The sequence below is a fragment of the Lepidochelys olivacea genome (genome assembly GCF_965140295.1).
Source record: "Lepidochelys olivacea isolate rLepOli2 genome assembly, chromosome: 6".
Lineage (NCBI taxonomy): Eukaryota > Metazoa > Chordata > Testudines > Cheloniidae > Lepidochelys > Lepidochelys olivacea.
This window is the reverse complement of record NC_140416.1, coordinates 116,795,274-116,821,474: the sequence shown is the minus strand read 5'-3', so window position 1 is coordinate 116,821,474 and position 26,201 is coordinate 116,795,274. Positions and strand designations below refer to the sequence as shown.

At 46.8% G+C, this 26,201-nt stretch overlaps 1 protein-coding gene across 2 annotated transcripts in view; it reads right to left on the bottom strand.

Moving 5' to 3' along the window:
• Positions 1-25,860, bottom strand: part of DHRS7 (dehydrogenase/reductase 7) — a 35,254-nt gene extending 9,394 nt beyond the window's left edge. Inside the window, exons 1-4 of one of the 2 annotated variants that reach the window (XM_084630191.1) lie at positions 25,606-25,860; positions 9,181-9,333; positions 3,292-3,398; positions 1,898-2,137 (exon numbers count right to left, since the gene is read on the bottom strand). In XM_084630191.1, coding sequence (XP_084486317.1) covers positions 1,898-2,137; positions 3,292-3,398; positions 9,181-9,333; positions 25,606-25,744 — 639 coding nt within the window. In that variant the 5' untranslated portion in view covers positions 25,745-25,860. Of the gene's footprint in view, positions 1-1,897; positions 2,138-3,291; positions 3,399-9,180; positions 9,334-11,337; positions 11,384-25,605 lie in introns of those variants that run through there. The other variant, XM_084630192.1, reaches the window with a different exon arrangement.
• Positions 25,861-26,201: the final 341 nt, after the last annotated feature.

The following is a 26,201-nucleotide window of genomic DNA, read 5'->3' as shown; positions in this document are numbered from 1 at the left end:
GATAATTTTTAAGTCATTTGAAGCTGGAGAATGAGTGTTCCACAGTTCAGGATCATAGAGGCACAGGTTTCCAGAGTACTGCAGATTTATGACTCCAAGATCTCTTTCTTGAAGGGCAACAGCTAATTTAGGCCCCCCATCATTTTATATGTATAGTGGAATTATATTTTGCCCTGTGCATTACTTTGCATTTAACATGTAATTTCATCTGCCATTTTGTTGCCAAGGCACCCAGTTTTGTGCGATCACTTTGTAACTCTTCAGTCTGCTTTGGACTTAACTATCTGCAAATTTTGCCACCTCACTGTTTACCCCTTGTGACAAAGCTCTGTCCTTGCCTCCGTGGGTCCTGCATTTCCTGGCAGATTTCGCTAGCCTCAGAGGCTCACTGTGCCCTCCATGTAACCCTTCTCTCTCTAGAGACAAGGGTCACAGTCTACTGAGCCATTTTCATCATAAGCCAGTGAGGGAGGTGAGGAGAAGTTATCCTGCCTTGCAGTCTCTGTTGTCTCCCAGTCTCAGTGACTAATCAGGGAGCAAGGGGGGGGGTGGGAGAGCCCGGGCCCACCTTCTACTCCGGGCTCCAGCCCAGGGACCCTAATAGTATCAGCTATGGTAGCTGACCTTTTAGAAACATGACATGTACAATTCCCTGGGCTACTTCCCCCACTTCCTCAAGCTCCACTTCCTCAAGCCCACTTCACTCTTCCCTCAGGGCCTCCTTCCTTTTACCTGATATGGTGTGTACTACTCAGTCTCTCCAACAGCACAACTTCCTCCCACAGCTCCTGACATGCACACCCACCTGACTGACTGGGAGGCTTTCAACTAGTTTCAGCCATCCCCTGATTGGCTCCAGGTGTCCCAATCAACCGAGTCTTCTCCCTGCCTTCTGGAGAATTCTTAATTGGCCCTAGGTTTCTTAATTGACCTGGAGCACCTGCCATTTCACTTATCCTGGTACCAGGGATTTGTTTAGCCTGGAGCTAATATCTTTATCTCCCACTACTTTTCTATAGCCATCTGGCCTTGCCCTGTCACACCCTTTTAGAGATCATTTATGAATGGGTTGAACAGCACTGGTCCCAGTCCATGCCCTTGGGGATCACCACTATTTACTTCTCTTCATTCTGAAAATAGACTATTTATTCCTACCCTTTATTTCCTTAACTAGAGTGCCTGGCACTGCTTTCAGGATCATCTTATGATCCTTAACAAAAGGCTTGTCATTAAATTATCTTAATCACCCTGCCTCTGTTTACAAAAAAGCTCCCTGTCCCAAGAGCAGAAGTTGTTAGCAGCATGGAACTCATCACATTCCACACTTAAGCTCTGGCTCATGGGTGCTGAGCACCCCTTATTCTCTCCCCACCCCCATCCTCCATGAGTGCTTGAACCCCAGGGCACCTACAGAGTCGGTGCCTATGATTTTGGGGGCCTAACTCATGGGTTTTGGATCCCAATACTACCATACTATTTTACCTAAAAACCCTGGGAAGACAGACAGGGAAAAAATTGTGATCTTATTTCAGTTGTAAATCTATTAGCCCTACCTGAGGTCCCTGCAGTCCCCACCAGCGAGTTGTTGGCTATCCAAAGAGGAAAGGACGGATGGAAAGGAGACACTTTTCCTGGTCACCAGTTGTGCCCAGGTTTGGGAGGGGAGTGTTGTCTACAGCCAGCCCCTTCTGTTAATTCTTAGGAGCTTTAAAATATTTAGGCAGGGGCCCCACAATAAGCATACACTTCTTCAGCCAAGTCTCTCTCCTTGCTGGATGTTGGTTGGAATAAAAGCTTCAGCAAGGACTAGCTGCTCCAGCAATAAAGCTTCCTGGAGATACAAGGTCACTATGTTCCAAGACTGCTAGTTTAGCGAGCCAGATGGAATTTAGCTTACCTGGAGGGCATGCTTGCTGGCACAATATCCCGTGGCGAGGGGGGCTCCCATGATGCCCATTACACTGCTCACAGTTACAATCTTCCCTTTCTCCCTTTGGACCATGTGATTCAGGACATGTTTAGTTAAGGAGACTGTACCCAGGTAATTAAGTTCCATTATGGCAGCATAGACATCCACCTTCGTATCCACAAACAGGGAGCGCTGGGAACGTCCACCATTGTTCACCAAAACGTCAATCTTCAGAAAAGAAACAAATTAATACAAATCTTAACCACTAACATTTTTTCTCTGAGGGAGCACGAGTCTTGCCCAGCTTTTCTCTCCCTAATATCATCTAGCTTTTGTAGCATTGGGTCACTATTAGCTGCTGCAGAAGAGGTTTTAGTCACTCTAGTGGCAGAAACCCACAACAATTAAGTCTAAGTTGAGGTTTGGCTAATTTTGGTGCTGGGTTAGCAAAAAACCTGACAAAAATAGCTCAATGTAACTATGCTGAGCAGTAGACCAGGTCCATTAGAGGAACACTGGTAGATGGAAACCACATAGCAGGATAGTTTAATATGAAAGAAGCCTATAATCTTGTAGCTAGTAACATCTAAGGCCCTGGTCCTGCAAGATGGTCCATGTGGGCTGACTCTTAGGTCTGCCCAGAGTTCCACTGGAGGAGATAGCAATGGGGGCGGGAGGGAGGGGGAAGAGAAAGACAACTACAAAAACAGGACTGTAAAAGCATAAAATGACAAGGGGACTATGGGCACTATCTAAAACTTCCCACTTTATTACACTGCCTGGATTTCAGACTATGTTTGAAGTTAAAGGGACAACCACAGAGCCAGGCCTCTGGAGCAGAACACCTACGCACAGGAAAATATTTTATTTATTTCCCCCCCCACCCCATATTCTTGATATGAACAGTCAGCTTTTGAGTTATGTACATTTCTGTTGTGCATAACTCAAACAGATATTACTAACACTGTGACATGAAGCTCTCTGAATTTGCTTTCTTGTGTTCAACTTTCAGACCAATACACACACAGTTATGGTTATTCCATTTTCAGTATTGATCTAGAAATGAGGTTATACAACCACAGATCAGGATCAATCAAATTAGATTCTTAGCTCCTTACTCAAGTTATTTGCTCATTGTTGCACCTGTGCAGAACCCCCACTGATGTCAATGGCATGCCCACAAGCAAACAATTGTAGGATCAAGGACTTGATATCCACACAAACGTGTGCATACACATATAAACATAGAAAATGGGTAGGTAACTCTTTGGTTTGGTTTTTATTTTCAATAATTCAGAAAAGAATAAAGGTGGAGGGATGGGGGTGGTTGTAACCTGGGGGGGGGGGGGAAGAGAGAAGGACAGCCCAAAAATTCAACTCACTCTGCCAAAATGCTGAAGAACGGTTTTAGTTGCAGTTTCATGGAAGCTTCTATCAGTCAAATCAAGGGGCAAAACAAGGATATCTTTACTGCTCAAGTTGGAGATCTCTAAAGTAAAAGAAACTATTTAAAAGGAGCATTCCAGCCAAAACACCAATAAGGCACATTTAATTCCTGATATTTTAAAATAAGTAAATCCAACAGCCTCACCACCAACACAGCTTCCAAAAAGGAAATTCCATTAAGTGGGAAAAGAACAGATTTTGTTTTCTCAAACACAGAATCAGCTAGTGGAATGCTATCATAACAGTACCAACACAAAGTACTCTTATTAAATGAAATGGGTTTGTGTATCTTGAACATACCAACACACTCTAGTCTACAAGGCATTTACACATTCCTTATAACCACTGCAATATGGCTTTTTAAATTAGGATTTTAACCAAGGCCTTCAGAAGCACAGAGTATCAGGATCCTTCACATTTTGCCTGTAGGTTAAACTGTTCAGCTGTGTGCATTCCTGAGAACATGCAGGGTATTGTCCTTTCCATGACAGGCAGGGGGCGGTAATGGCCAACCTACATACACAATACCTGAGCCAGAAGCTGGAGAACCTTGAATATGGTTAATGCTATTGGACTACAGAAACAGCTCCTAAAGGCAGAAAAAGGATTAAAATAAAATTTGTATGTGTAGGTACATTATTTGGGTGTTAAAACAAATGAAAGACACTATGAGTTTAGGTCAAATTTAGCAGCGTTAAGTCGATTTAACCCTGAACCCGTCCACATGACAAAGCCAGTTTTGTCAACTTAATGGGCTCTTAAAATCTTTTTTGTACTCCTTCCGAGGGGGATTAGCACTAAAAATCGACATTGCTGGGTCGAATTTGGGGTAGTGTGGACGCAATTCTACAGTATTGGCCTCCGGGAGCTATCCCGGAGTGCTCCATTGTGACCGCTCTGGACAGCGCTTTCAACTCAGATGCACTAGTCAGGTACACAGGAAAAGCCCCGAGAGCTTTTGAATTTCATTTTCTGTTTGGCCAGCATGGCGAGCTCATCAGCACAGGTAATCATGCAGTCCCAGAATCGCAAAAGAGCTCCAGCATGGACCGAACAGGAGGAACTGGATCTGATCGCTGTATGGGGACACGAATCCGTGCTACCAGAACTCCGTTCCAAAAGATGTAATGCCAATATAGATGCCAAAAGCGAGGTGTTTACAATGCTCAAAACTGCAGCAGTGATCGGAGCTGGCTCCCGCTTCCAGTGCTCTGGCGTATGCATAGGTAATCCAGGAAAAAGGGTGAGAAATGATTGTCTGTTGTTGCTTTCACGGAGGGAGGGAGGGAATGGTCACTGACGACATACCCAAAACCACCCATGGCTACCTTGTCCGTTATCTCAATTTTTTTTTTAATTAAGAAAGAATGCGTGGTTTCAAAACAATAGTTACTTTATTTCAAAGCGGGGAGGGTGGTTGGCTGATAGGGAATTAAAATCAACAAAGGGGGCAGGTTTGCATCAAGGAGAAATACACAACTGTCACGCTGTAGCCTGGCCAGTCATGAAACTGGTTTTCAAAGTCTCTGTGATGCGCAGCGCGCCTTGCTGTGCTCTTCTAATCAGTGTCTGGCTGCTCAAAATCGGACGCCAGGCGATTTGCCTCAACCTCCCACCCTGCCATAAACGTCTGCCCCTTACTCTCACAGGTATTATGGAGCACACAGCAAGCAGCAATAACAATGGGAATGTTGGTTACACTGAGGTCTGACCAACAGTGCCAGCGAGCTTTTAAACATCCAAAGGCACATTCTACCACCATTCGGCACTTGCTCAGCCTATAGTTGAACTGCTCCTTACTACTGTCCAGGCTTCTGAGCCATGGGAGCAAGGGGTAGGCGCGACTGCGCAGTGCTGCTGGCTGGGAGAGCAGCCTGAGGCAGAAGCCTCCTGCTCGCAGGAGATCAGGATAGCAGAGTTGAGCGGAAGCGGTGGCGCGAGCAAGACACCATTGATGAGGACGGCTAGCAGTCCTACTGCACTGTCTGCTGCAGAGTTGCAACAGATCAGGATAGCAGAGTTGCAGCGGAAGTGGTGGAGCCGTTCACCATTGATGCGAAGGCACCCAGGAGCTGCTGCTATGTGGCCAAGGCAAAAGAGCAGGAGCCCTGGAGCTGTTACACGTGGAATGTACGGCTGAAAGATTTCTTCACCAGCGACAAAGGACAGGAATACGATGCACCTAAAAATCAAAAAAGGCTCGCACATTTTCCAGAGTCACTACCCTTGATAACAGAACGTCAGTGATTGCATTGGCTACTTGGATCACAGCAGCCCCCACAGTAATCTTGCCCGCAACAGCAGTGGTGACAGTGAGCTGAGCGGGCTCCCGCTTGCAGTGCTATGGCGGCTGCATGGTTAACCCAGGAAAAAAGCTGCGAAACGATCCTCTGTGAAAGCAACGGCAGGCAGAGGGAGGGAGGGGCAACTGACGACATGTACCCAAAACCACACGCGACAATGTTTTTGCCCTATCAGGCATTGGGAGCTCAACCCAGAATGCCAATGGGCGGTGGAGACTGTGGGATAGCTACCCTCAGTGTACCGCTCCAAAAATCGACATTAGCCACAGTAAAGTGGACGCACTCCGCCAACTTACTGCGCTTACTGGGGACACACGCAATCGACTGTATAAAACTGCTTCCAAAAAATCAACTTCTATAAAAATCGACCTAATTTCATAGTGTAGACATACCCTTAGTGTTCTGTCTTTTTAAGCCGAACATTAATTTTTTTTTAAAATGTTTTATAGTCATGAAAAATTAAGGCACAGTGGAAAATTCACAAGCGTAACCACTAGAGCGTGCTCATGAGTTTCATAGGGAGTAAGGCCTCATTCACATGGCAAGCTAGTGTACTGCAAGCTGATACACAGTAGATTCACACCTGGGCTTGCCACACATTAATTTGACATGTGGGCAAGCCCTCAGATATTAAGCGTTACTTCGAAGTTTTACAAAGAGAGAGATACACAAAAACGAACATTAAGGCCACTTGAGATCAAATCCCAGTAAACTTGTAAGGTTAATTGACAAGAACCAGAGAGTCAGGGAAGGTTAGTGTGACTTCAGTGGCTATTTTTAATGCCCCCTGGCTGGGAAACATGTGAATGATCTTAAGTACTTCCCACAAGAATAAGAAAAGCATCAGAAGGCCATGCAGTGCTCCAAGACATCCTATCACAATTTTATCACTAATGAACCACATAGGCCTTACTGGGAAGGCCATTCAGACAGTATATTTTCGGAAGACAGGTTCTTTTCCTTTCAAAAGGAGAGAAAGGAAGCATGTAAACACAAAAGCCTCAACTATTTCTGTAAGAGTTTTATTTGGCAAACCAAGTACTAAGCAAATGGCATAGACGTTCAGTAACAAACTGGCTTCCCTCTTATACATTAAGACATGGTTCCATCCTCAAAAGTGGTTTTGTTTGTCTCAGTTTCCACAGCAAGTGCACTCAGATTATATAGCTTAAAATCTGTGCTGGCAACTTTCTGCTTTTATTTCAGCAGCAGAAAATTGTAGTGTAAAGCTAACCAGAGTTTGTTCCATGCCAGTCACAGATCCCAAAACTTCTAAGCCCGCCCTGCCATTCTGAGCAGTTTCATCAGCTTGAGCCAGAGAATCCACACTCTTCGGGAGAGGGCAGGGGATGGACCCTATAGACACCACCTCTCCTCCTGGACCAATCCCCAGTCCCACACTGTCAAGCTGCCGTTTCTTTTGTTAACAGTACTTTTTTATGGTAAAGCAGAACGCCTGCGTTTGTTAATTTCTTCTTGTTATGAAGAAGGATTTGAGGAGGCTTAAATGCATCTCATAAGATATTTCACTATTGCATCATCTATGTCTGTTTATTACACTGCGTGCTCTTTAGGATGCTTTCAGGCTGATGAATATGTTAGCAAAGCCAAGTGCCATCAATTCCAAGTCTTCATGCTGAATGCATCAGCTTTTCTATTGTTTTGAACAACTGACCTTTCTCACAGTTGCACTGAGCTTGCTTCCCAAATAGTGGCTTGAGAGTCTTCTTCACACAGCAAAGGCAACAAAATTATTCCCTTCCCCCACATCTTAATGTCTATTTTTGTGTGTTTTACGTGTTTTTAATTAGAGTCCACCTGGTAACTAATTCTCTTTCATCTTCGATTGTTTCTGGGCCATAACTACATTAATCTCTTTCTCCTTCCATCATCTGCACACTAGAGAGCAAGTAGAGGGCTGCAGCAGGATTTGTTAATGATTACATTTATAGCAATCCAACATATGCAGGCTAGACTGACCTCGTTTCCACAATGCTGGGCAAATACTATGTTGGACCTTGTTCCTGCCTCCAGCAAGTGTTTTTTCATTAGACCTAACCTTTGCCACAAATACGGAGTCCCTGCTTGTGCACCAGGATGCAGTAACCTCATTTTGTTGAGATTGAAGTCACTGCTGTTGGCATGTCATTCATCAATACCAGTAAAATATTCCGCAGGGTAAACGATTTCCTCAGTGACACCTGTGCAACCTTGTAGTTACCCTGTTCAAACATGTTGAAGGCAGACTGGACCCCTGAATGTTTCTGTTGTTTAGTGAGGCCATGTCTACACAAATAGGGACTATAGCAGCATAGTCTCACACCCATCTGTAACAGGGAGTCTGAGCTACTTACACCCACCAAGAAGTTTAGGTGCTATAAACAGGGGCAGGCAAACTTTCTGGCCTGAGGGCCGCATCGGGTTCCTGAAATTGTATGGAGGGGCGGTTAGGGGAGGCTGTGTCTCCCCAAACAGCCAGGCATTGCCCTGCCCCTGCCCCGTCTGACCCTCCTGCTTCTCAGCCCCTGATGGCCCCTCCAGGACTCCTGCCCTCCTGTTTCCTGATGGCCCGCTGGGGACCTGCTCTCGGTCCCCTGACCACCCCCAGACCCCTCACCCCTAACTGCCCCACCAGCCCTCCCCATCCAACCCCTCTTCTCCTTCCTGACTGCCCCCACCCAGGATACCTGCCCCCATTCCCCACCCTCTGATTGCCCCGACCCCTATCCAAGCCCCCAACCACCCCCGAAACTCCCCTGCCCAACCCGCTCCCTACCCCCTTACCGCGCTGCCTAGAACGCCGGTGGCTGGCAGCGCGGCTGCACCAGGACAGGTAGCTGTGCCGCGCAGCACAGAGCACCGGGTCAGGCCGAGCTCTGCAGCCCTGCCACCCAGAGCATTGTGCCGCGCAGCGGCATGGCTCCGGAGAAGGGAGGGACAGCCTCCCAGGCCAGGAGCTCAGGGGCTGGGCAGGATGGTCCCGTGGGCTGGATGTGGCCCGCAGGCTGTAGTTTGCCCACCTCTGTGCTATAAGATGGTACTGAAGATTACAAACTGCCACAAAGACAATTTTAGCTGCATATCTTGGACAGCTCAATTATTGCTTAACTTTTACACTAAGAGCCTTCCAGAATTTCCACATGACCCCACCCTGTTGGCACAGTGCCTTGTGTTCCTTTTGAAAATACCCTCTTATTTTCAAGAGAAAAAGGCCCAGACTGTTAAATTGCCTAAAACTGCAGATAAGTGCTTTTGACAATCCCACTAGGTGCCTACGCATGCATCTGCAACTTTAGCACCTAAACATTTTTCATTTACTGCTCCTGTAACATTGCATCCTTCAGCTGGAGCTTTCTAAAAATACACAAAACTCAAAGCAAAGCATCTAGGTTATAATAAATGTAAGTTCATAACTGCCTTTAATTATGAATGTATTCCTGTTGTATGGATTAAATTTTTTTTACAACACTTCTATAATGGCAAAAGTCAGATCAATAATATGGAAGTTACTTTTTTACTTACCAAGACACTTCTGTTTCACCCTTTCCAATTCATTCTCTCTTCTTGCAGAGAGCACAACTAGAGCCCCTATCTTTGCTAGCTGGTAAGCTAACTCTTCTCCAATTCCACTTGAGGCCCCTGTCACCCAGACGACCTTGTCAGGCAGTTCATTTTCTGTTGAAATGACCAAGAAAGCAGTTTATGAATCACTGTTGGCAGCGATTCAAATTTGCACAGTTTATACAGAAACATGGAACCTCACAATAGCATTATTATAAAGTCACTTGTCAGTGTATAACCAGCTATTAAGGTTACATGGATAAGTGCTCAGAAGATCAAGAAGTTCCACAATTAAGGGCACATGCAACCTTAATTTCACCCTTTTGCACATTACAGTGCAGTCTTTAAGTTATACAATCATACTATTTTTATACATATTTTTCCCTATAGCTTATCCCAACACACCGCAAACTCTGATTTTGTTAGCCATCTTGAGGACACACACACACGCACCCTTCCTCCACCCATCCCAAAAAAAGAAACCTACATAATTAAATAATATTTGTTGAACCACCAAAGATATTGCATGTGTCCTCTCAGCATAGACACACTTTTGTCCCCTCTTTCCTTTGCTGTTGAAAATTAATCTCCTCTCTCCTACTGGTCAGATTTCCCATCCCCCAGCTATTTAGGACTGATTCACTGCCACTGTTCAGCTGAGGTTAAAAATATATAATATAACCTATATTATGGTTGTGACCATGGTCACTGAATAGGCCATACTGAGAATGCTCAATCAGGGCAAACAGCAAAGAATAGGGCAAAGGATCCCCCAAACTGGTGGTTTATTCTAATAATTAGCTCCAATTCCCTCCTTGTCACAATTTTCTACATGGGTAGCGGGTAACAGTCCAATCACCTTCATGCTTTCCTTGTGCGCTCTGGTCATATCAGCCTGATGAAACAAAGTTGTCATATCCTTACCCAACAACAGACAAGATGGAAGTGTCATAATCACCCAGTCCCTAGTTATGACATTAAACTGGATGCAACCTAGTTATAATGTCATTGCCAATCAGAACACTGGCCAGAAGATTATCTCAATCACCAGGACAGGCATCTTCTGCCCATCTGGAATAGGATGAACTTCACACAGATAAACAGAAATTCCTCTATATCCTCAGTAACTTTGTGAATAGGACAAATCCTCTCCAAATTTTTGCTATTGAGATGACATCGATTTCCAGGCTGTGGCAGATTCTTTTGCTCTCTCAGGACTTAGAGCTGGAGTGTAGCAGCTTCTACCTGCTTTCTACGTGCCTGTTCCAGCCTCCTTTGAGCAGCTTTTTCAATTTCAGCCTCTGCTAGATGTCGGTAGTAAGCTTTTTTGGCTCTCCTGTCAGCTTCTTCTGTAATCTTTTGCTTTTCCTGCAATCGAAGATCTGCCAGTTTTGCTTCATGCTCTAACTGCTATTTGTTTTTCACTGCTAGTGTTCTAACTGCTTCTATTGCAGCCACTGCATCTGGGACAGATGCAGATGGAGACCCTGCTTTCTGGTCACGGTCTTTTAAACAGATTTTTCAGGTCTTGATCTGAGAACATTTTCCTTAAAAGACAGCCCCTTTTGTGAGCACAACTCTTCAAGGGTTTTTCTTGAAAGATCATCATATGAATATGGTTCACTCGTAATTAATCTTTAACCTCTCAATATCAATTAACTTTTGACAAGTATGTGTTTCTGACCCAAAACCCAACTGACCTGTGGTAATGTATATCCTAACCAGACTACACCAAAGTGATCATGGTCTTTGGAGGGGCCACACTGAGAATGCTCAATCGGGGCAAATTGTGAAGAACAGGGAAGATGATCACCCAAACTGGTGGTTTGTTTTAATAATTAGATTCACCAAGCCAGTAACAAAACAGCTTCTGTAATACCTAACTGGTCACTATGGAGCTAAAATACAGTTCCCTTTAAGCAATCCAGCCTTCGGCTCCCACCCAGTCAAGCCTACATAATGAGGGTTATTTAAAGCCTTATTCATCAAGTTCTACCAGTCCCAAGAAATCAGACACCATATCCTCCAGGTCAACTAATATTTCAGATCTCACCTAAATACATGCTTACGGCCAATTCTTATTAACTAAAACAAGATTTATTAAAAAGAAAAAGTTACCGTGGTTAAAAATTATTATATATACAGACATGAATAAAGTTCTTAGGTCAGTTTCATAGCAGAGATGGTGAACTGCTGATCTGTAAGAGTCCTTCCAAAATCAGTTCAATAGGTTATAGTCTAATAGGCAGTCCACGTGCACAGTTTGTTCAAATTCTTCCATGAAAAGTTGCAGGGATAATCCAGGACATACAAGGAGACCTCAGTCTTGTGGCTTGAGTTTCCCCTGACAAAGTTTAAGCAGATCTGAGATAAAGGATGAGGCTCTAAAGTTTTTATAGCTGAAGCTCAGCTGACAAACCTCTTGGCAGAAAGTGACCACAGCAGGCATTCCTTGGATGATTAATAGGTAATTACATTGTTGCTCTGAAGTAAATCTCTTTCCTAGGCATACACTGATAACCAGTTGCATTGATTAGCATAAGGCAATTAACTTTTGAAAGGTTCATAGGTAGCTTACTACAAACTTCAAAGAGAAATAAAGACAATGATATTATTGCACCACCAGTTTCATCTAATTGTCAATATTCCCTTTTGATCTCTGAATCAATAGAATATAATAATGAAACATTACAGACAGAAACAGAAGTTTAGCATCTAAAAGTTTATTAGATCACATTGTTATACTTCTAACAGATCTAGGTAAACACAAATACAATTAGTATTCTCTTCTAGTTCTCCAACAATACAGAACTCCCATCTATTTAACATGGCTTTGATAACCATCTACAAGGAATGGCCCTGGTTACCATTTCAATACTTTTCTAATGTCTTAAAGGTTGATTTTGGATCACTTAGCCTGCTGGCTGCTTATCCCTCACTGGCTCAGCGTCACAATGGTATTGCATCTTGGCAAGTACATTTGGATCAATTTGGGTGTTGCTCTTCTGTGAAGAGCTTGGAATAGAATACTGTTGGAGACCAGTCATAGAACTGATTTGTTCCAGTAAGTGTTTTTGTTGAGAAGAACTTTTAATGGTTCATTTTTAAATGAGTGTTTTACAATAAAGAATTACAATAGAATTGTGTTAATGGTTAACTATTGTGCTCTGATACACAACATGCATGAGAGGTTGTGCAGCATAGCAGTATGTGTCAGCCAGCTAAGAAATCCCTCTGGTGCAGTTTGGATTTTTTCCTGGAGTTTCATAGCTCCTGTATAAACACAAGGCCTCGATTTCATTTCACCAGTAGAAGAGGAGGAGATGGGAGAAATTTAGAGATCTGAACCACCATAGTTTAAGAGAGTGTTCACACTTCCCAGGGTAGGTTAGTCGGATGGAATTGTTCTTCATATTTAGACCAAGTGCAACAGTCACCTTAAACTGGCTATACCTATCCACTCTGAGGAGAGCACATTTCCCAATCCATTTTCATTCTCTAGAACAGAGGTGGCCCGCGGGACTGTCCTACCTGGCCCCTGAGCTCCTGGCCTGGGAGGCTAGCCCCCGGCCCCTCCCCTGCTGTTCCCCCTCCCCCGCAGCCACGCCGCACGGGCAGTGCTCTGAGCGGCGGGGCTATGCGCTCATGCAGGGCAGTGCAGCAGTGTGTCTGGCTCCAGCCGGGTGGCCCAGCTGCCAGACATGCTGCTCTGAGCAGCATGGTAAGGGGGCGGTTGGATAGGGCAGAGGTTTGGGGCGAGGGGGGGAGGGAGGCAGTTAGGGGCAGGGGTCCCGGGAGGGGGCAGGAAGTGGAGGGGTCGGATGGGGGCAGGGGCCAGGCTGTTTGGGGGGCAAAGCCTTCCCTACCCAGCCCTCCATACAGTTTCGCACCCTGATTTGGCCCTCGGGCCAAAAAGTTTGCCCACCCCTGCTCTAGAACCAGAGCTATCAAGCATTCAGCTACATACGTGGGTGACAAACAAATGCCTACAACAGGGACTGGCAACCTTTGGCACACGGACTGTCAGGGAAATCCGCTGGTGGGCTGGGACAGTTTGTTTACCTGCAGCGTCCACAGGTTCAGCTGATTGCAGCTCCCACTGGCCGCGCGGTTTGCTGTTCCAGGCCAATGGGGGATGTGGGAAGTGGTGGCCAGCACATCCCTTGGCCCACGCTGCTTCCCACAGCTCCCATTGGCCGAGAACAGCAAACCGCAGCCAGTGGGAGCCACAATCAGCCAAACCTGCAGACGCTGCAGGTAAACAAACCGTCTCGGCCCATCAGTGGATTTCTCTGATGGGCCGCGTACCAAAGGTTGCCGATCCCCGGTCTACAGTCTGAGACAAACTCCCCTCATCTGCCAATGATAGAACTTACAGCCTGACTCCAGATGTAATGTATACCCTGGAACTTTATATTAACTGTTTTACAGCTATTAACCTGCCTTCCCCATAGAATCATAGAATATCAGGGTTGGAAGGGACCCCAGAAGGTCATCTAGTCCAACCCCCTGCTCGAAGCAGAACCAATTCCCAGTTAAATCTTACATGCATTGTGTATACCCCTCAGATTGCAATCTGTGTTTATTACAAGCAGCAGCACCACTTGGGCCAGATTCTGCAACCCTTACTCAGAGGGTATATCTACATAGCCGTGGGGAAGCAGGATTCCCAGCTCAAGTAGAAGTATATGCCCTAGTTCTGATGGAGCTAGTGCCTAAAAATAGCACTGTACCCGTTGCCTATGCTGCTGCAGCTGAGACTGAGCAAGTGCAGACCTAGGGGATCGGGCAGGACTTTGCTTCGGCAGCTAGCCTGAGAAACGGTGGGCAAACTGCCGTTTTTAGGCACTAGCTCAAGCAGAATTAGCATGCGTCTATCTATTTAAGATGGAAATCATACTTCCCAGTGGCTATGTAGATGTACCCAGACTGAGTAGTACCTTCATCTGCAACTATTGCAATCCATGCTATTAAGTGAGAGAAGCGATTACTCAGCATGAGAATGGGTGGCAGAATCTAGAGACCTTTTTACATTAAGCCCAGATGTTAGCCCCTTCGTACAGTACACATCCCTCCTCCCAAAAACACCACAGAGCATGAGCTGTTTAAAAAGTGTCTGTTTAGTTGGTAATAAAGCAGAATTGACACGGACTTGTGATTCCTCTGAGAGTCCCTACACGCCACGGTCATATCTTTTTAGAAGCACAGTGACCACCAGAAGGTGATTTTAAATAAGTTTCAGTTATAGATTTCAAATGTGATCAAAATTTAGTTTAGAAAGCACTTATTGCTACAAAAGCACCGAACTGCTGTGCTAAGACAATTGACCATAGCTTCCACTTAGAAGGCTGTCAGTTTCTAATCCACTGGGATAATATTCCCATGAAGACTTACAACAAGGCTCAGTGATTCCACTTTACTTTGAGAGATCCTTAGCTAAGGCAGTAGTCATCAATGCTCCTTTCCCACATTTGCATTCTGCTTAAGTCAAAGAGGATACCTTTGATGCATTATAAGAAGTTCTACTCAGTTATAATTATCTTTTCCTCAGGTTTGGGGAAAACTCTCCTAGTTTGTTTCAATAGACGAGACGCACCCAAAGGATATACTGCTCTTGCTCTCCTTGTCACATTTATAGCACAGAAAGTTGTTTGACCCTAACTGCTTGGCTTCGATTGCATCCTCAGAATATTGCTATATCCGCTAAAGTATGGTCTAATTCTGAGAAATTGGAGATCCTTTTAAGTAAGCTTTAGTGAAACTGAGGACTACACTCAAAGAGATATTAAGAAAGTCTGAGACCTCTTCTTATTCCTCCCTTACATAGATGATCTCCATTATATTTGTGTTGTATAGCACACACATGTTATGGACAAAGTTCAATACATTTTGTCCTGGGACAGGAGGTGGAAATCTATGAGCACAGTTTTAACCATGTTTGAGTTGGCAGGCTTATCTTGTGTTTTTCTATCACTTGTATCCTCTGATCTTTGGTCCAGGTTTGGTTTTGGTTGCGTTTGTTTGTTTTTAAACATAACTTGATAAATGTTTGCTTAATTGATAAAGTCGTGATGTTCAGTATTTTTAGACACGTGTCCGAAAAAGGTCATTCTACAAATAGCAAATACATCTAAACAATTTCATTTTCTTGCCGTAAGAACATAACTGATAGGGCAGCATGACACAGGTGTTGCCCTGTAATTGGGGGTAAAGTTACCCCAGAATTTGATCAAGCTAATTGCAATCATACTGTGTGCATTCAGCCACCATGAATTAATAAAACAGAACACCATATAGGTAAGGGTTCATTTGAATAAGCAGGGCTTCTGGAGGCAAGGTCAAATGTTGGCTGCAGGCTTGCAGTTTCTTCTAATCAGAAAGAGAGGAGCGGAGAAGAGAGTCAACAAATTGAGACAAAAAAAAGTAAGTGGTTGAAGATCTTGAGTTTGGGCACCTTTGATATAGCAGCTTATGACTAAGGCTATGTCTACACTGCACTCCTTACAGTGGCAGAGCTGTGCCCTTACAGCAGAGCTGTTGTAAGGACCACAGTTTAGCTGCTCTTTGTGCCAACAAAATAAAACCACCCCCAACAAGGGGGCGGTAGCTTTGTCGGCAAGAGAGCGTCTCCCACTGACAAAGCACCATCCACACCAGCACTCTTCATCAGTAAAACTTTTGTCAGTCAGGGAGGAGGGTTTTTTATGCACTTGACCAACGAAAGTTTTACGGATGTAAGTGCAGTGTAGACATACTCCTAACAATCTTAGGCTGTTTTGTTGGTAAGTAGTTTAGTGGAGTTTGGAGTGGTGATGACCCAGTATGAGCTCTGTATTTTGTAAAAGCTAGTTATAAAAAGACTAGATAATAGAGTGTGCTTTGGAGTAGTTCTCTGAAGCTATCCTGAGAGACTTTTTGACACCATACTCCGTGGCAGGAAAGTGACCGGCTATCGCTGACCTGCTGCTAATTATTCGATAACATCTCACAGATTCTATGTAATTTGGGGTGTTCTAAACCTATTGTTTCTGTCTGTGTGTGCTTAAATCGAATACATAGTAGTTTCAGATAAGGGCTACTCCTGGGAGAATTTTGCACCACTGTGCATGTACAAAATTCATGTCCCCTGCAGACTTCTTCGCTTTCCCACAGAAAAAGATTACTGACAGGGAAGCAAAGGGAAGCTGCAAGAGCAGTCATGCACCACTCCCTAGCTGTGCAGGTACATTGTTTCAGGTACCCGGAGCAGCCAGCTGGGGTGTCACCGTGGGGCTGGGGACACCCCAGCCTGTGGCTCCTACCCTGAGCCAGGATCAGCTGCTAGTCCCAGCTGGGCTGGAGGCAGGAGAGGATGGGACTTCCTCTTCCCCTGCAAGAAGTGACTGGGGCTGTGTCAGACTCAGACCCACGCCCAGAAACCTCCCCCAGCTGCAGGAAGCACTACATCCTCCCCTGCTTCCTCCCCACATTGCTCCTCAGCTGTGGGGGGAGGGGTCACTGTACAGGGATCTGCTCACCCATCCCAACCCCTGTACATCTGGACCACCCATACCCAGACACCCCTGCCAAGCCTCACCCAGTACATCCAGAACCCCCCTACCCCTCCATACCCAAACCCCACTCCACTGAACCTCAACCCCTGCATCTGGAGCCCCCCTGCACCCAGAACCCCTGCCTCCCGACCCCCACCCCTGCACCCAGACCACCACCCTGAGCCCCCACATCCACACCCCCAACCAGCTATACCCAGACCCCTACCTCACCAAACCCCACTTCCCCACCACCAAGACCCCTCTGCAGAGCCCCAACCACCTTCACCTGGAAGCCCCTGCATAGTCCAATTTCCCCTGCACAGTCCAATTTCCCCTGCACTTTGAATACCCCCCCCCACAAAACAAGCCTCTGTGCATCCAGATCCCCTCACCTAGACCTCCCCACTGAGCTGCCTGCACCCAGATTGTCCCACACAGAATCCTCTCACCCCACACCTGAATCCCTCCACACTGAGCCCCTCCACACTTGGATCCTACCTGGTTGAGCCTGCCTGCCCCAAACCTGGTGTGCCTGACGCAGAGAGGCAGGGCTCCATGGTGTTTCTGGGGCAGGCCCAGGCCTTGTGCTGCATCAGGATCAGATGCAGCCTCACCGCTAAGTCTGTGTCCCGGGGCTGGGAGGGCTGCAGAGTGATCTCCCACCTTTGTGCAGCCAGTGGCCTGTGCTCCCCACCGTCATGCTGGAGCCTCTGCATTTATTTATTGACAAATAAAACTTGCAGAATTTTAATATATTGTGCACAGAATTTTTAGGCATAGAATACCCTCAGGAGTAAAGAGCACACTTACTTGTATCAATATTTCAATCAGCCAGAAGCACTGTGTTTCCACTGATTTATTCCTGACACCGCCTGAAGTAAAACAGTTAAATTACCACTGCTTTGGGTTCTGAAAATCCTGGGTAACACAGGCAGCAGATAACTAACAGATGTTTATGATGGTGATGATAGGCATGCTTCCATCACATAGATGGAACACACACATGGAAAGACACTTTGGAACTGAACATAAGAACGGCCATACTGGTTCAGACCAAAGGTCCATCCAGCCCAGTATCCTGTCTACTGACAGTGGCCAATGCCAGGTGCCCCAAAGGGAGTGAATCTAACAGGTAATGATCAGTGATCTCTCTCCTGTCATTCATCTCCACCCTCTGACAAACAGAGGCTAGGGACACCATTCCTTACCCATCCTGGCTAATAGCCATTAATGGAGTTAGCCTCCATGAATTTATCCAGTTCTTTTAAACCCTGTTATAGCTGACTTCCACCTGTATTTGTATGGCCCTACCAATTTCACTGCAGTGAAAAATGTGTCACGGACCGTGAAATAACCCCTTCCCTGTGAAATCCCATCTTCCCCTGGTGCTAGGAGTGCCCCAGCCAGGGGGCTCCTAGTTCCAGTTGGACTGGGGAGGGACAGGACTTGTCCATACCCCACACAGCTGCTGAGTCCCACCTCTGGGTGCCTCCCTCTGCTGTAGGATGCTCTGGGACTGGGCAGCAGCCCCAGAGGTTCTTGCAGCTGAAGGCGGCTTGTGGAGTTGGGTCTGATCTTCCCTGTGCTGCTGGGAGTGCTGGTAGTCCAGGCAGAACAGGACTTGCTCTTTCCCTGCAGGGCTGTTCTTAGGTATCTCTCCACACCCCTCCTCCCCACTCACTTCCTGTCCCCCTCCCTTTGCAGCTGCCTGGAGAGAGAACATTGTACAGGGAACTGCCCCTGATTCCAGATGCAATTATTAGCTTATTTAAAAAAAAAGACAGATAGATGAGTCACTTCACAGAATTTTTTGATTGACACTTTACAGCAGCAAATCACACTCAGGGCTCAACTCTCCGATTGGTAGATAAGGCATCTGAAATGGTTTTGTAGGGTAGTGATCTCAATTGGTAACCTCAAACTTCAGAACCACAGTCTTAAGTTAACAAAAACAACTGTGGGGGGGGGGGCCACAGGCTGTTCTGGTTTCAAAGCTCATCATTAATTGAATGTCAACATGGAGCATCCAGCAATTGTCTTTCCCTCATTCTCTGTCTCTGTGCTGAAAACACCTTTCCGTGGTTAGACAAGGCTGTCTCTGCATCCACAGAGTTTGTTGGATTTGTCAGACAGCGCTGAACTAGCCTTCCAAGATGGGGGATTCAGCCTTCCACTAAGTTCCAAAACTGTAGCACAGGAAAACTACAGTCCACTTCTTTTGCAGTATTTTTGTAAGCAGGCATCTCCAGCCTACAATTCTTATCAAAGTCAAGAATTACAGTAAGCAAAGTTAAATCCACCTTCTACAGGTGCATTTTTGCAGGGTCAGAAATACGCACTGCTTTTAGGAACCCTGCTTCAGGTTGTTGAAACTTTTGAGCCTTTTTGACGGGTATCAGAGCACTCTGCCATCTTCTAAAAAAGAAGAAATTGTTTGATTTTTTTTTTAAACTTTTCGTTTACCAGCAGTGCACTATCTGCAGCAGTCTTTTATGGGTTTCCGAGTTTAAGAGGTGCTGAACTGTTGCCCAACGTGTGATCCAATGAAACATTGCAGCTTGTACAAAATAGTTTGTCACCATCGGCATGTAGAATTTGGCTTCCAAATTCTTTCACACGATCTGCTATAGTAATTATTTTTGATTTACTTTGGACACTCATTTTACAGTAATCCAGGTGACTTCGGGTAGGCAATCAATTGAGATCACTACACTACAAAACCTCCCCAATGACCATATCTAACAATCAATGAGTTGAGGTCTTGGTGTGACATGCTGCTGTAAAGTGTCAATCAATAAATCCTGTCAAGTTCACATGACCTTTATTTTATTGATACAAGTTAATGATTGCATCTGGAAGGGGGGGGGGGACACACGCTGTACAGTGACCCCTTCCCCTGCGGCTGCAGAGCGATGAGTTCAAGAAGTGAGGTGGGGGGCATGCGGAGCTATCCGCAGCTGGGAGAGGTACCCAAGAGCAGCCATGCAGAGGAGGAGCAAGTCTTGTCCCTCCCCAACTGGCAAGGGCTAGCAGCTAGGGGACCCGGGCTGGGGAACTCCCAGCAGCACAGGGGAGATCAGACCCCCCCAATGAACCTTCTGAGGCTGCAGGAAGCTCCACAGTTGCTGCCTTTGGAGTCCACCTCTGAAGACAGCACAGAAGTGAGGGTGGCAATTCCAATAAACGCACACCCCCCAACCCCAACAAGTTTTCAACCCCTCTTCCCCCCACACACAATCCCCTTTTGGATTCGGTGGGACCCCCACAGTTACAACACCCTGAAGTTTCAGATTTAAACATCTGAAAACATGAAATTTACCAATTTTCAAATCCCCTAGCTGTGAAATTGACCATAACCAACTGTGAATCTGGTAGGGTCCTACCTATTTGTAGCTTCATATAGTGAATATTAAAAAGATAAGAATGTGCAACTTTATATCACTCTGCTTTCATTCACTGACAGATTTTTGGGCTCTATCAATCTAGCATATGCTAAAGTTTTCCTTTTGTTTTTCTAACACCGAGACAAATACTCAACTAGTGTTTACTTCATTAACAACAGCTGACAATTTGACCCGCAATATGCAAGTGGAATGGAAATAATTTGTCCGAAATGTGAGAGTTTAGCAGTTCAGAAAACCTTTAGCATGGAACGTTGATCTTATTTATGGTCTAAAGACACCATTGTTATTCTCATGTTTGAAAAAGATCTGTCAATAGCTTTCAGAGTAGCAGCTGTGTTAGTCTGTATTCGCAAAAAGAAAACGAGTACTTGTGGCACCGTAAAGACTAACAAATTTATTAGAACATAAGCTTTCGTGAGCTACAGCTCACTTCATCGGATGCATGCCTCACGAAAGCTTATGCTCTAATAAATTTGTTAGTCTCTAAGGTGCCACAAGTCCTCCTTTTCTTGTTACGGATACAGACTAACACAGCTGCTACTCTGAAAATAGAGATTATCATTGTAGGTAACTTGAAGGACCTCAAATGACCATCTCTCACTGAGGGAGGTGTCTCAATCCTCCGAGTTACACTTCCCAGGAGTGAAACAGTCACTCTCAAGGGTCAAACTCCTGAAAGCAGGGATAACACTTTCCCATCACCTGGCACAAGTCTATGGAACACACTTCTGGAAGAGGTATGAATGACCACAAACCTCACTGTCTTCTAAAAGGTGTGCAAGACTTATCTCTTTAGCCTAGCCTTCCCCCAATATCTGCAACCAACCACTAAAGAGACTGAAGTGGGTAAAGAGAGGCACATGTGTGCATATGTACACACACATACACACTACCTAGCAACCACTTAGGGAGGCGGAAGAACGTCAGCTGGTTGGACCCGGGCTTGCCTTGGTCCTTTTTGCAAGGCATCCAGAGACTATCAGCCAACCATCACCATAAAAACCTATGCAGGGAGAGACAATCTGAAGCTCTGATTGCTGAGCAAAAGCATGTTTACATTTCACAACTTGCAGCTATTTGGCTCAACACCTTTGGAACAGCCTGTCCTATACACAGTAGGGAATTCCACAGGAGGCAGGCCTCCTTTCAAACTTTTAAGGAGCGATGCACTTCCTAACATGCTTCAGAGAACGGCTCCCACACACATCTTAAAAGGCATGCTGGAGTCCTCCTTTAATCCTCTGGCACCACAAGAGGTTTGAGCGAAGGAATCAAGCCAAGGAATCCTATGGAGATCTTGCCTCTGCCGAACTGCACATACTAGGTATGTCTAAACTGCAACAAGAGACCTGCAGCATAACCACAGTTAGCCCGCAGAAGACTTGGGCTCAAGGGAATGAAGCTGCAGGGCTACAAAATTGAAGGGTAGACACTTAGGCTGAAGCCCAGGCTCTGAGATCTTCCCCAAATGTGGGATCTGGGCTTCCACCCCAGTGTCTACACCGCTATTTTTAGCTCCAGAGCCCAAGCCTAAGTCAGCTGACCCTGGCTCTGACATTCAATGTCACTGTTTTTGTTTTCTTTTAAACTATTGCAGCATGTTTAAATGCAGCGTAAACATACCCTTAATGTTTCAGTCTACAGCTTAAGCACAGCCTTCCTTAGCTATACACCAGTGGTTTTCAACCTTTTTAGGGGTTTGCAAATGAAAAAAAAAAAAATTCAAATGGATATGCAGATCCCTTTGGCAATCTTAGGCATAGTCTGTGGACCACTAGGGGTCTGCAGACCCCAGGCTGAAAACCATTATCGCCTTAGTGAAAGAGTTACACATAATATACTGCACTTGAGCAAAACCTGATTTTCAAAGGCTCACAGTTAAGAACTCATTCTTACTAGAACACCCAAAGTAATCACTCAGTCTGTTGCAGAACTGGGAAGAAATGCCCTGGTCTTATAATTTCCAGTCCAGGGTCTTAACCATAAGACCACCTTCCTCTTTATATTACAGGTGCTAATCTTTTGGCCAGTGTTCTAGTTAAGATGTTATAATCAACTTTCAGAATGCTGCACTGAGTAGAATAGGAGGAAGGGACCTCAAGAAGTCATAAATAGATTTCTTGGCAGTGCTTAAATAGAGCCTCCCTTTAGCCTCAAAGCAGGATTTTAATAGTAGTCTCAGTGAAACTGAAGTCATGAGCAGATTCCACAAAGCTGCCTGTATGTCTATGGCCAGATCATCATTTTGACCTTTCTATTTGCATCTTGTACCCTTATTCTTTGGCCCCAATCCTACAAACCACTTGGAGCAGCTGGACCCTCTGTCCATGTGGAGCCCCATAGGCAGTGGTGAGCTGGAGCCGGTTCTCACCGGTTCACTAGAACCAGTTGTTAAATTTAGAAGCCCTTTTAGAACCGATTGTTCCACGAGGGACAACCGGTTCTAAGAGGGCTCCTAAATTTAACCAGCCAAAAGTGGCACCTTAGGCGCCGACTCCACGGGTGCTCCAGCCCTGTGCAGAGCACCCACCAGCAGCTCCCCGCCCCACCCCCAGCTCACCTCCGCCTCCTCCCCTGAATGCGCCACCCCGAATCAGCTGTTCGCGTGGGAAGCCAGGGCAGGCTGAGAAGCAGGCAGCGGCTTCCCGCTCAGGCCCAGGGAGGTGGAGGTGAGCTGGGGTGGGGGGGTGCATGAGGAGGGCTGCCCACGCCGCAGCAGGTAACCCGGGGGGGGGGAGGGGCGCGCAGGGGAACCACTCCCCGCCCCAGCTCACCTCTGCCACCCTCGGCCTGAGTGGGAAGCTGTGGCCTGCTTCTCAGTCCTCCCAGACTTCCCGCCTAACAGCTGATTCGCGGGAAGCCGGGAGGGTGGGCAGGGGGGCAGCACGGAGAAGCAGAGCGGGGTGGTGGGTTCAGGGGAGGGGGCGGAGCGGAGGTGAGCTGGGGCGGGACGGGGAGCTGCCGGTGGGTGCTCTGCACCCACCAAATTTTCCCCGTGGGTGCTCCAGCCCCCGAGCACCCAGGGAGTCGGTGCCTGAGGCGCCACTTTTGATGTGATCAGTAGGGGAGCGGCTGCTCCGCCGCCCCTAGGAGCCAGAGAGACCTGCCAGATGCTTCCTGGGAGCTGCCCCAGGTAAGCACCACCGGGACTCCCCACCTCACCCCCCGGCAGGTGCCTCTAGCTCTTAGGGGTGGGGTGGGCACCCACTACAGTGGCCCACGAGACCCTCCTGCCCGGTTCTGGGGGCAGTCAGGGGACTGGGGAGGGGGGTGGATGGCGCAGGGGTCCTGGGGGGGGCATCAAGGAATGCAGGGGGATTGCATGGGGCATGAGTCCCGGGGGGTGGGGGTGGGCAACAACCCCCTCATAGGGTGAGGAGGGAACCTGTTGTTAAGATTTTGGCAGCTCATCACTGCCCATAGGCATAGGGTTTGACCACACAAAGCAGCCTGCAGTATCAAGCCATAGGTTGTCAGCTCTTTGAGTCAGGGACCATGCCTCCTTTATGTTTATACAATGCCCAATATCTTGTGAGCCTTACCAATAATAAACAAGCCACAAGGCATCCATTTTTGTAGACTCAACATTGCTTTCTACAAGGCCAGTTTTGCTGGCCTATGTCCAATCAAAGACCTGAGAATATGTTGGCTGCATCTGCACCTGAAAACAGGTTACATGTAGCTACTATAAAATATGGGAACCAAAACAGGACCAAAATATATATAAGTGGGAGAGGGACTGATGAACAGCTATAAAACAACCTGACAGCACTAAAACAAAATGTAAAACCAAGAGAACTATGTTAGAAAGATCCATCAAATAGTTATAACTGTTATTTAACATTGAACTTTTTAACATTGATGCACATGGCATCTGTACAGTGTAAGATACTTGTTATCTACCCTATTGAACTTAAAATCAAAAGGCACAGGTTGTGAAATCCTTCTGATATCAGGATGTGCTGAAAGGCAATAAAGAAAGGGAAAGGGAAAACTCTTGGGAGGACATTATACAGAGAGCTTGAAAACACACAATCTGTTCATGTTGTGTGCTTAATTTCCTTATTGGCTTTTTAATTAACAGTTTTTATGAGAGTGGAAACTGAGCGCCTGGGCTGAATTTAATTGATAAAGTAAGACAGTCAGCTCTGAAGAGGGATTTGAAGAGGGGAAGCTAGCCTGATACACAGAGAAGAAAACTTACAGAAGGCCTAAGCAGCTTGCAAATTCAGGAGCAGGAGGAGACAGAGGAACAGTAACACTTTCTTGTAAACTGTTGCAATCCTTGTCCTATCTCACCCCCATCCCCTCATTTTATTTGTTACCCTTATTCATTCTGTTCTTTCTAAATAGTGCAGTCTCTTATTTGTTCTGTAGAATACCTAGCAAGCTTGTGATGCTATAAAAGTAACAACATGAACAAATTAGACATCATACTAGAATAAATCTAGAAAGAGAATTATTAGCCCTGTATTGGTGGGCATGTATTTAAAACAGACTGAAAACTAGACTGAAACCTCTTACAGAAGTTTCCATAACTATCTCCATTAGATCTTCACGTGTCCACCGATGAGAACTCAGACACTAGGGAGATGGACAAGTCTTGCTGATTAACTTTTCTGCCCTAATGTCAAAATGTTTAAATAGCTGGCCTTTTTCAAAAGGTAGGAGTGTGACTTTTTTAATTCCCTGCACATTTGTGAAGCATCTAGCAGTTGGTCGGCACTAATAAGGAATATAGAAATGTTTTCAAAAGACCTCTTCCCCGTTTTTTCCACAGCTGTGCAGGGCACAAACATCAGCATTATCTGGTCAGAGGCAGGTTATCGCCAGCCTTCAGTTTCTTTCAAAAGGTAGTATAAATAGGGATGTGGGAGAGACTCCTAAATATCCCACCCCTACCTACACTTTCCTGTGACTATCCCACTCTTACTCCACAGCTTTTCCTCACCACCATTACACCAGGACCCCCTCCTCCTCCTCTGGCTTCTACACCATGACCACAGCCCTGCAACGATCCCAGCATTCTTCCCATAGCCTTACCCCCCATCCCCCCACACTCCCTTGAGTCTACCCCAGAGCTTGTCTACACTGGGGCACTTAGGAAAACAAGCCAAATTAACTATAACGTGTGTATCCAAAGTGGATTAGTTAAACTGCATTAAACTCCGGTGTGAACACTCTCTTCACCATCAAAGAGGCAGCGACTCCGTTTCGTTGAATCCAGCCACGTGAATGGTGAATACTGGGGTCCACCAAGGGGGTTTAACGTCGTTTAATGAATCCACCCCTTTTTAGCTAAATCGGATTAAATGAGCGTCCCCGGGGCACAAAAGCCCCACTGAGGCACAGGCTGGCGCTACCCCCGCCAGGCTCTTGCACCCAGCTCTGGATGGGCCAGGGCTCGGCCCCCTGGCGCGGCCCGGGGCACGGCGCTACCGGGGGGTTACCTGGCCTCTTGCCCCGCCACTCCGCCCACAGCAGGGTGAGGTCGCCGTCCAGGCCCAGCAGCCAGCGGCCCAGCAAGCAGAGCAGCGCGCAGAGCGCCACTGGCGGCAGCAGGAGGAGGAGGAGCGCGGCCCACTCCATGGCCGGAGCGCACTGGCGGGGCCCGCTCAGCCCTGGGGATTTATGAAGGGCCAAGGGCAGCCGCAGCCTGGGCGAGCGCCCCCATTCTCCCCGCCCTGCTCCAGGCCCGCCGCGGCGCAGAGCCCGCCCCCCGCCGGGGAGTGGCCGCTGCTGGCCTGCGGGGGCAGCCGGGGACAGGCGCTGGGACGGGGCCCGCTGTCCGCGCACGTCGCGGCGGGGTAGGCCCCACCCCAGCCTCAAGAGGCGGGGAGCTGGGGCAGCGCCTCTGAAGGGTCCCAGAGACCCGGAGCCCTGGTTGTGTCCTCCACTCTCCCCGCGGGAGCTGCCCCCACTCCCCTCCTTCCCCCCGCGGGAGCTCCCCACTGACCCCCTCTCCCCGCCCCGCGGGAGCTGCCGTGGGGGGAGTCTGTAGGGAGGGGGGCAGCTCCCCTCTGCCCCCCCCGACCCCTGCTCCCCA